We start from the raw sequence: 11,568 nt of genomic DNA, 5'->3' as shown, positions 1-11,568 counted from the left end.
ATGAAAAATTAATCTTCTGGTATGCCGACAAAAAAATTCTTTAAGAAACTAACTTCGTTAAACGAATCGAGGTCCGGAATTGGTCCTGGAATCATAATTCCTGTCATCCATGGAGCCAACGAAGACTCCGACAACGATGAACATGGACCGGATTCCTCGTTTGATTTTGGATATATGCTCTTCTTTTTTGCAATCCTTCGCGGCATGTTACTCTCCTTTTCCACAACCCACATCGGCTGTGTTTCCACTGAATCGTCAGAACCCCAACGAGGCCATGTTTTCACCGCAATATTTGTTTTGGTTACGGTCCGTGATTTCCTTGGTATATGTTGCGGGAAAGAACGAGCCGTAGAGTGGAGGTTATTGACCGGAGGCTGGAGATTAGGTTTCTTGTGTGAACTCTTACGCGGCCTGCCTCTACCGCGTTGGCTTATCATGATCTGCACTAGGGTTTTTTCCTTTTCGATTCAAACAATCCCTCTCTTTTTCTCTCTATTTGAGGTTCTAGAGAAGAATTTATATTGGATAATGATTATCTAACTCATGGGGGTGGTTGCGCTGTGTTGTGTTTTATAGCTGATTCATCATTCATTCACAATCCTAGTCGTACAAGGAAACTTTAAAACCCCGATATTACTTTCCTTATACCACAAGGTATTCTACTTTAAAGCCACCGCCTACTCAACAATACAATGGAGGTTAGATGAAAAGGATCGATCCTGGCCGTCGAGTTACTAGGCAACGGTAATACCTGCTGTCAATTTTTTTTCCACAGAATCCATCGTCATAAATGACTGATATTTCACAAATCGAGTAATCATGGTATATCTGGAGAACTTCTACCCCAAACGACATGTCTGCCGTGAATGGAAATTAAAATTCCTCTAGTTAGCAAATCAAATCTCATCAATTCTACAGCACAAATTGTCCTCCTAGTGAACAAGGCATTATATAAAGAGTAATTGAATCAGGCAAGAGGATTGGAGGTTACATAATATTTGAACGATTATTTTACAGCACCGAACAGGGTTATCTGCATTCCATGCCCAAAGAGGTAAGAAATTTTTTGAAAATTTGAATCAAACCCTTCAATCATTGAAGATCACAGATTGAATGCATGAGTTTAAGAAGCCAGAAGTCACTGAAAAGCGTGTTTGAGTTTGAGTTCAAGTCCGGACCATCTGAAAGGCGCGCCAGAATGCGGGCAAGGGAAAACCTGTAAGTGGGTAAAAAGACTATCCTAATTTAAGCAGTGATGCATACAGGTCATGACCAATCTGGATACATTCTAGATAAAATAACCTATTTGACTGGCAAATAATGAATTGATATGAATACAAACTTTGCTAGTTTGCTGATATGAAACTATTACTAGTTTAGGGTGAAAACTCACAAGGTGAAAAGCTGGGGGGACACACATACTACACGTATTATCACAAAACTGATTGCAAATGACTTGTCAGTGCACGTGAGAATTGATAAACACTGGACTCAGTGCTACTTGTCATCTCCTGTCTCAGAAGGTTTTCCTTCGCACTTGGGCTTTGCTGCGGCAACTTTGGCAGTTGTTGAACGATCTGACTGAGAAAATCGAATCAAGATGTACATTAGGAGAGTGACGACTGCCAAACTAGACACTGCAAATGCTATACCCTTCCTTGAGGACAAGAGTGAAGACCGTTGAAGGAATTTCAGGGCCCCGGAAATAAGAAGGCATGCCCAGGAGGTAACAACCTGGTCACAGCAGTCAGTCAGATAATACTCCATATAAGAACTACAACCACTGAATGCCTGAACGAAAAACAGGCTACACTTGACTGGTTATTATAAAATATCTCACCACAAGAGACTTCTTTGGTCGACCAAGATCCTGCAATTCTTGATCACTGAAGGTGTCCTCAGCTATATGCTTGTCCAGTAATGCATCCTGGTATTCCAAATGGCAGCAAGCAACAATAATGCAATTAGATGTTGCTATATAAATGGTTGAACACCAGTCTCAAGAGCAAATAACAGTAAAGTCTACATCATGTTCCTTACATTTCAATGTTTCATATAAGATACAAGTGCAATTACAGAAAAGAGCAGCACTGAACAACACAAGTTGAGTAGCTATACCCACCTTAGCCACAAAAATATCTTTACACCATTGTGCAACACCGTCTTCTGTTTCAGGCAATTCCTTCATCAAATGCCGCTTTATGTGTACGTGTACCTACAAGAGAGTAACGTCGAATTGTTTCCATCATATGAATTAAGAGAGTAATGTCGAATTGTTTCCATCATATGAATTCGAATATATTTGCATGTGGTCTAACCCTTCAAAAATTCTTAAAAATTCAAAGTCCCAACTTATAAGATGCTTTCAACATTGTTGAAATATTTTCCGAATGACATGCCAGTTCAAACCAATGATCATAAAATGCAAGTGAAATAAGATGGATCCATCTTCACTACCACTTCACACAAATATTTTTGAATTCAAATAATACATCTACAGATGAAATGATTTGAATAATCATAATAATTGCAACAAAAACATTTGCAAACCTTCAACAAAAAGTGAACTGATTCATGCAGTTACTCTGAAGGCTTACCACAGAAGATTTCCCCTTGAAGAGGTTGAGCATCGTAGGTGGAGGAGAACCTTTTGGGATAGCCAATGTTACATCATAAATGGCTGGTACAAATGAGCGCATGTTACTTACTGCTGAAACAAATCCCTGAAAAACAACACAGATATTCATTACATTCCAACAACTGCATGAAGTCAACGGTGCCTAATTGATCCCTGAAAGTATGCACACTGCTCAACTTTATCCACTTCATCAAAAACTATTTTGAATAAAATAAAGCCAAAGCATGAGGTGTCTGATTCAGCAATGTGAGATGTTTTCAGTTATTCACTTCCTTATGAAATAATTAATTAATTTGTTGGGGTTGGGGTCAAAGGGAGCCCACAAATGAAAGGCAAAGTAATGAAAGAACTGAATTCAGAAACCATGCAATGAGAATTTGACCTTTGTACGAGGAATCAAAACATTTCTAGGGATTGGCAGCCCTTGAGAACCTGCATACTCCTGAGCTGCTAAAAGCTTTGGCAGAGTGAAGCGAGTTCCTTCCACAAAAAGAGCCAGCCAAAATGGACGAGGAAAGTCCTTTAGCCGCTGAAGACCAGACTGCATATAAGAGTAGCAGAAAATTCAAAATGGTATAAGCAAGGGCACATGCACACACAGATATTCAAAGGGCGTGCAAGTCTATGGAAATGAATATGGTGATGCATCAAGTGTCCGTACTTATTATTGTACAAGTATGTCTAGAATATATTTATTCATACCTTTAATGTGTTTTCATCCTTGGCCCAACTTCTTTCCAGAAAGAGGTATTCAGAAAACCACATTGACCAACCTATCACCTGAATAGGATGAGCATAGCAATTGTCCTCTATTGATAAGCATTAAAAATGCAAGTAACAAGGCAAGTGCAAATCTATTTCGTGAGTGAGCATTAGCAAGATAGAGATGATTTAAGCAAAAAACCTAAGATGCAAATATGTCACACCAAAGTAACATAAAAAAAGAATCCTTTAGTATCAAGTATGGACGTGCTAAATCACATTGTTTAATTATTATTGATCAAACCATGTGAGAATCTAAAGATCAGTTGCTCAAAAGGAAAAATCTTGGTGATGACAACAATGCTTCTTATGTAACTGATTATATATAACCATAACATGTGGGCTCCTTTTAAGACAAGGAACACTGAGTAAATGTAGTATGAAATCACTCTGAAGTTCCAGAAAGATTAAGCTCTACCAGAACGACGTTTCATAATACAAGGCCACCTTTTTGCAAGTGAGAATGTCAATCAAAAGTTTAGGACCATACATGAGAACTAAACTTAATTTTTTTTAAGCATTAAATTCAAACACAATATCAAGATGTGCAAGGATATACATACCGGAAGAAATTTTGATGATTTCTTCATGACAGCTAATGCGCTTCCCAGACATCCTGATCGCTGTCATAAGCAACCTCAAGAATCAGTTAGCAGTGGAGAACTTAAAAGAAATAAACACAGACAATAGAGAACAAGTTAACATAATTTTATGGCATGAGCTTATTTGATGTAATTCTGCATTGTAGATTATGATATCCCTTCATGAGTAATATATAGAATTGAACTGTTAAAATATATCAGTATGAGACACGCGCAATATTATGTGAACTTAAAGAGTGTGCTAGTTTGTATATCTATCACAAGTGTAAAAAAAGCTGCCATCAACAACACACCTGCGCCAAAACCCATCCAACAAGCCAATCAATATCACTTCTGTGGTTGCATATAACAAGAGCATGTTCTTTACCTGAAAACTTAACATGATGAGCAAAAAATGAGCAACTAAGAAGATTTCTGAAGTAGAAAAATTATCTATCCTCCAAAACATAAGAAGAACAATAGCCACCCAGCTTCTTGGTCAAAACAAGATTAGACATACCCATTAAACGGACGGTTTCCTTATCTGTGAACACTTTGATCTACAGAAACAAGGATGCAGATAAACAAAATTAACTAGATAGAGAACAAAAACTATAGCATAAATCCAGAGACATCAGTTCCATTTCTAAGACAATGCATTGCCGAAAATTTGGCAATTTAGGTAACAGACATCCCATGAACACTTTCAAAAATGTTCTAAACATGATTCGGAATGACACTGTCTAAAAACATTAAAATACTGCAATCGCCAAGGATCCACTTTAGCATCCATTCTTACTACAACGTATAATAATCTTTTTAATCAGCATTTTAAGCATCCCAAAATCAAATACATATCTAATTTAAAACACTAGAAATGTTATTCAATTGATATTCCACGCAAGCAAACTATAGCAGGGGGGTTAAAAACCTGGACTCCAGCCCACCAATCGAAGATCCAAACAAGTTCGAGCCATAACAATTCCGCTAATTGTCTATTGATTTTTCTGTACGTGCTCTTTGATAAAGGCCGAATAAAAACAAAGCAAATTGCCTGAAAAATAAATAAAAATAATCGCTGAGTCCTCTAAAAGAATCAATCCACTCTGTTTCTAACCAAGAGAGAGAGAGAGATTCGAGACCTAGATTTGAGATCGAAACGGAAAACAGAAATGAAATCTGAAGTTAAGAAAAAAAATTGCTAGTTAATATACCTGAATAATATTAACAATTAAACCTGAGCAAAAAAAGAGAACGCCTAGCGGCAAAATAACAAGCGCGGCTCCAATCGCCATAGCCAGACACCTTCACCAATTTGAAAATATAGAGGAGAGATTTGAGGGTGGAAAAAGAGAGGAGATTGTAGGTTTGGATTAAAATGTCAGTATGAATTTTAGAAGAGGAGTGTCAGGATCATTCACTAAGAGTGCGTGGACAGGGCGAGAGGAAGAGCTTTAATAGCGATTATTTCTCATTTCAAGGGAATCTTGTCAAACACTCTCTCTCTCTCTTTCTATGGGTTTTTCCGTCTTCGAGAGAGAAAAAGATCCTGTGAGAAATTAATGCCGTTTTAATTTACGACTCTCATGATTATTTTATTTATTTTTTATTTTATTCATCTTTCTGTGAGTGGTAGTAGCTAGGGTTGCAGACTTGCAGTAGTTATAAATGAATGGAGTTTGAATTATATTAATATTTTAAATATTTATCCATTCTACAGGGAGTTTTTATATTCATTCAAGTATTTATCGTTCGAATATTATTTTTTTTATTTAATATAAATAAGAGAATAATATAATATTTAAGATGTGTTTATATATCTCAAGTAAAATTATAAAGGATATATATACATGTATTACATCAATATTAATATACATGTGTGTGTGTGTATATAATATATTTAAAAATATAAATACTCTCTCTCTCTCTCTCTCTCTCTCTCTCTCTCTCTCTCTCTCTCTCTCTATAATACTCAAGAGTTAGATTTTGTTTATGTTTCACGTTTTAACAATATTTAAAAATTATTTTATTTATTATTTATTATTTAATAAAATAATTCAAGAAAAAATATTCATTTAAATTATTATATATAAAATTAGGATTAAATTATCAACCCTGAACATTGGTTGAAATGGTTTCCTCAGGTATAGTTACATTCAGTTTGGATTATTTAAATTGTTGTTTTCTTCTTAAAAAAAGAAATTATAGATATTACCACATGAATTATTTTTTTTTCTTACTTTAACCTAGATTGCCGGATTGAATCAGGAACATATGAATCTTGTTAACCATGGCAGAAAACAAAAAAGGTTATTTTAATCTATTATAATACAATTATTAAGTCCAGACTGGACTAGTTCTTGATCTTACTATTTCAGAAAATTTACATTTTTTTGGTACAATAAAAAGAAAAAAAAACTATAATCTTTAAGTTAAACAGAACCTAGAGAATCATATAACAATAAAAACCAAACTCTTGAAAAAGGGTTCTTCCATATACATAACTCGAGTCACTTTTAACTGCAAGCTTAACCATATAATCAGCACATGAATTAGCTTCATGTGAAGTATAAAGCAGACGAACTTTTTAATTTCATGTTAGGAGTTTTTTTTATGTCAAAAATAACAACTACTTGTTAAAATTATCATGAATTAATCAAATAACATCTGTAGAATTAGAGTTGTATATAATCTTTTCTGAAACCTCTACCTCGGGCCACCAATAAACCATATTTTCCTAATAGTTCTGGAAGTAGATTAGAGGCAAAACCTCTATGCTCGTAAAACCCATCAACCATCTCTTTTCATAATTTCTTAAGAGATTCCAAAATCCAATCATCCCCGGATTCCTAAGAGAGTTGTCATCCACATCCAGTTTAATAAATCATTCTTTCATTAATATCAACGGTTTCTTTCTTTCATTTATGATCTGCCAAGCTAACTTACCCAAATGAGCCATATTAGCCAATCTTGTTTCCCTAATACCCAATCCACCATAATTTCTTAGTAAGGATACAATATTCCAATTCACCAAATGAATTCCCCGACCTGAAATATGTCTGCCCTATACGAAATTTCGCATTATTTTATCAATTCCCAAGCAAATCAATTATGGAAGCCAAATTTGCTGCATAGAGTAGGTGGGGATTGTTTCCAAAATCAATTTTGCCAACGTAACCCTTCTAGCTTTATTCAATAAATGACCTTTCCAAGCTGCAAGAATAGATTGAATCCTCTCCATAATGAAATTTAGATTTGACTTCTTAACCCTGCCCTGAATTAGAGGGAAGCCAAGGTACTTACCAAGATTGCTAGCAAACTTAATATTAGAGATTTGTGAGAGGTCATGCTTCACCCTTACTAATATTTTTGGAGTACATTACTCTTGATTTATCAAAATTCACTCTTAAACTTGAAGCACTGCAAAGAGCTGTGAGGACATTAACAAGCGTACACATTTGTGCATTGATAGCTTTAGTAAATAAAAGGATATTATTCACAAAAAGTAGATGGGAGATACTTGGGCCGCCCTTAGAGACATGGATTGGCAACTAGGTTTTATCATATACTTTTTTATTAATAAGAAAAGCAAGCTTCTCCATACACATCACAAAATAAGTAGGGCAAAAGTGGCTCTCCTTGATCCAATCCCCTTATTGGTGAAAACACTGGCAATTTCAAACCATTCCAAAATAGAGAAATTAAAAAAAGACTAAACACAAAACATTATCAACTTAATATTACCTGTAGGGAGTCCAAAGTTTTCTAGAGTGGATTTTAGAAAATCTCAATTAATCATATCATATGCCTTTTCAAGATTAATTTTAGCTGTTAAGATCCCATGTCTACTTTTAGTCTTGTGCATATGATGCAAGACTTCTCAAGCGATTAAAATATTATCAGTAATATTGTTATCTGTTATGAAGCTGCTCTAAAGTGGGTCAATAAGATCATCAAGATAGGATTGTAGTCTACCATGATCTTGGTAATAAGCTTATAAATAATATTACATAAGCTTATAGGTCAAAACTGCTTGAAGTTAGAAGGATTCTTCTATTTCAAAATCAAAACCATAAGCGTTTTCTGAAAGATTTGATAAATGTTGTCTTAGATTATTCATAAGATGATGATTATATATTAATTGCATGTATTTATGTGTTCAACAACTTAACTCACCTTCTGGATTATGGTATTGTTCGTTTATGTAGTCATAAAATGTTTTTAAATTTTTTTTATTTTAAATTTTTTTTTATATTTTTAAATTATTTTGATGTACTGATATTAAAAAATAAATTTTAAAACATAAAAAAAATATTATTTTAATATATTTATAAGAGAATACTTTGAAAAGCGACTCATTACCCCAATATCAAACACTACCTAAACTAAAAGGCAATTGATATATAGACCATGTTTTGAGAGTGGGGTGGCTTATATTATTGATATTTTTAAAAAATATATTTACTTGGGAGAAATATTAAATTGATATTGTTTTTCATATTTTTCAATAATGTTGATTTGTTAATGGTGTAAAAAAAATCTGAAAAAATTATTTTAACACATTTTAAAAAAAATCACTTTGTACCACAACATCAATCACGCAGGTAGTTCACTTTAATGGTAGGAATTCCTTTTGTTATCATTTCTTATTTTTTTTTTATTTTCTTTGATTCTCTTAACTAGTTGGGAGATTTATATATGGAGTTATGATTATCAAATAACTTCACACGATATCAGGTGATTTTACCAAACTAAACTAGTTTAAATCCTCTTTACTTTGATTCCACATTAATATTTTTATGTATATGTAAAGAATATACGGTGTTGGGTGTGCATGGAATATATAAAATTTGACTGGATAAAAATCTAATTTTAGTTTATCTTCCTTGCCCTATTTCTTCATTCCTCTCATTTTGTTTCTTTTTATTTATCTGCTTTTTATAAACACCATCTACTATTAATTGTGGATGGGTTAAATGTTTTTTAAGGATCCATCCTCTCATTCATCATGTGTTGGTTGGAGTCCGGAAATTATTTGAAGGCTACATCTCAAATATTTTACGTGTAGGTCTTTATTTTGGAGGATAGATTTTATGGTTGTAGATTGGTAGTTTAAAGTCCTATTTATTTTTATATTTTAAAAGTATTTTTAAAAAAAATTAAAATTTTTTATTTTTTTTGCTTCAAATTAATATTTTTTTTGTTTTTTAGATTATTTTGATGTGTTTATGTTAAAAATAATTTTTTTTAAAATAAAAAATATATATTTTAATACATTTCTGAATGAAAAATATTTTAAAAAGCAATTATAACCACACAAATTTCAGTGTTATTGGTGGCAATAAAAGGTTATGCTAGATGGTTCGAGCCATTCAAGAGGCTGGGTTTTTATTTTGGAAGATTTTTAAAGTTTTTGTCGGAACCCAAGGCATGATGATGTTATGTGCAATTTGGGAAATGATACGGTTGATTTAGTGCTATGTCCTTCAAGAGAAACATAATCCAGGTCTGGATTCAAGGATGTATATTTTCTCCACGTTTGAAAACATATTTTTGTTTTAGTTTTGGTTCTAACAACGTGTTTTAAGATATTTTAACTCATTTTATTAAATGAGATTTTAAATGATACCAAAGAGATGGATATTTATTTTTTCTTTTAAAAGATATGTATTAAAATGAGTGTTTGGTATTGTAGTAGGTTATGCAATTTTGATTTAAAAAATGAGTTTTAAAAAAAAAACATTTTAGTTATGTTTTTTAAAAAATATATTTTTTTTTGGTTAAAACTGCAATCAAAAATATTTTTGTATGTAAAATAAATAAAAACTAAATCTTCATAAATTAAAATCATGTTGTTTTAGCTTGTATTGATAAACAAAACAATATTAAAGTTATATCTGCTCATTTATTTCAGAATTACAGGCTGCTTAAAAAGTTAATTTTGATAAAATGAGAAATAATTTTATTTTTTTAAATTTAGCCAACTCAAAATAAACCTAATATATCCTTTTAAAATAGATCTAAAACACCCATTGGACTAGGATCACCAAGCCCGAGTCCAATATATAGCGGGTGTTCAAGAAAAATAGGCTTATGCGTGGTAATCCAAACTCATACTGAGCACAGGTGCATGGGTTTAAGCAACATGCTGGAGTTTATGTTGGGATGAGCACACACCTAGGCATGGTGTGACATGCCCGACTGGTGCTAGGAGTGTGCCCAACACTTAACAGGGGTGCTGGGGTGCACCCCAGCACCCTTGGGTCTCGGCGCGCACTGTGAGCCTAATATATTTGAGTTCCGGTAATGTGTCTGAATTTATTTTTTATTTTTAATAGGTATAGGCACCTTGTCGGAGACCATCACTCTCCAGTTTACAATCTCTTCATTTTAATATTTTTATTATACATGTTTTCAGAATCAATCTCTTTAAAATATTATTATATTTTTTTTCTCTAAAAAATTACTAACTTTATCATTGGAAAATCTTCATTTCTAAAAATTAAAAAAAAAAAACATTTTACTAATACCAGCTACATTGATTTATTAGATACCTTTTACTACTAGCTATCAACTACCTGAACTTTTATATCAAGTCATCTGACATTTTAGCTAAAAAAAAATGAATTAAATTATTTAAATTAAGAAATTAATTAATTATTCAAAATATTAAATAAATATCTTGGATTTTTATAATTGTAGGAAAGAAACATTGATTCTACAAATGAATTCTAAAAATTTAAAACTCAAATATTTTTAATAGCATGCAAAATGAAGTCCTGCATAAAACAACAAGTCAGCATCGTCAATAATCCAGGTACTGACTAATATTTAGCAAGGAGTGGTGGCAGTGAAGCCTGTGGTCACTAGCCATGTTTGCAACTCGACAAAAATCAACCGAACAAGTGCCTCCAAAACACATTTAATTTAATTAGGGAAAGATAAAAAGTGTGGTTGTAGTTTATTTGAAAATATATTAAAATAATATTTTTTAATTTTTAAAAAATTATTTTTACAATTAATATATCAAAACAATTCAAAAATATAAAAATAATTAATTTTTAACAAAAAAAATATAAGTTGTTCGTGTTTTTAAATGGAATCTGATGTGAGGACTCTTGGGTCCGATATTCTGTTTTTCTTAACTTTTAAACATTGGCGTGAAGGATTGGCAAAAACATTGACGTGGAGGAATTGGCAAAAACATTGACGTGGAGGAATGCGCAAATTTGCCAAATGATCACGCCAATGTTTAAAAGTTAATGGTGATGGAGATCCTGCTCAGTAGCCTACAATACACGTAAGTCACCAAGGAAAACATATTTCTTCCTTTCTTTCTTCTGATTTCATGTTTTTTTATTGAAAAAAAATGTCTTTTTTTAACATAATTTTTTAACTCATGTTTCAATTAATACCCCTTCCTGTGATTTTTTATTTTGCTTATTTAGTATTTTTTAAACAACAATTGTTTTTTAATTATATATATATATATATATAATTTTTTAAAAAATTATTCTTTTTCATCTATAATTTTTTTTTTATATAGATGGTCTTTACCTTTAAAATTAAAAATATTTATTTTTGGAT

At 32.4% G+C, this 11,568-nt stretch overlaps 1 protein-coding gene across 2 annotated transcripts; it reads right to left on the bottom strand.

The window, feature by feature from the left end:
* Window positions 1–947: 947 nt before the first annotated feature.
* Window positions 948–5,577, bottom strand: LOC118032536 (1-acyl-sn-glycerol-3-phosphate acyltransferase 2). 2 transcript variants are annotated; one of them, XR_004684666.2, is made up of 12 exons: window positions 5,196–5,577; window positions 4,913–5,035; window positions 4,502–4,541; window positions 4,296–4,369; window positions 3,964–4,023; window positions 3,341–3,418; window positions 3,021–3,179; window positions 2,598–2,723; window positions 2,123–2,215; window positions 1,841–1,927; window positions 1,394–1,734; window positions 948–1,216 (listed from the first exon to the last, which is right to left on the bottom strand). XR_004684666.2 is itself a non-coding variant. In XM_035037249.2 (11 exons), exons 1-11 carry the CDS (start codon window positions 5,274–5,276, stop codon window positions 1,498–1,500), a joined length of 1,158 nt encoding a protein of 385 aa, XP_034893140.1. In that variant the 5' UTR covers window positions 5,277–5,577; the 3' UTR covers window positions 1,207–1,497. The 2 variants fall into 2 exon arrangements, 1 of the variants encoding a protein (XP_034893140.1); XM_035037249.2 differs by having other exon boundaries at window positions 1,207–1,734.
* Window positions 5,578–11,568: the final 5,991 nt, after the last annotated feature.

Source organism: Populus alba, chromosome 6, assembly GCF_005239225.2.
Source record: "Populus alba chromosome 6, ASM523922v2, whole genome shotgun sequence".
NCBI lineage: Eukaryota > Viridiplantae > Streptophyta > Magnoliopsida > Malpighiales > Salicaceae > Populus > Populus alba.
This window is presented reverse-complemented; position numbering and strand designations above follow the sequence as displayed.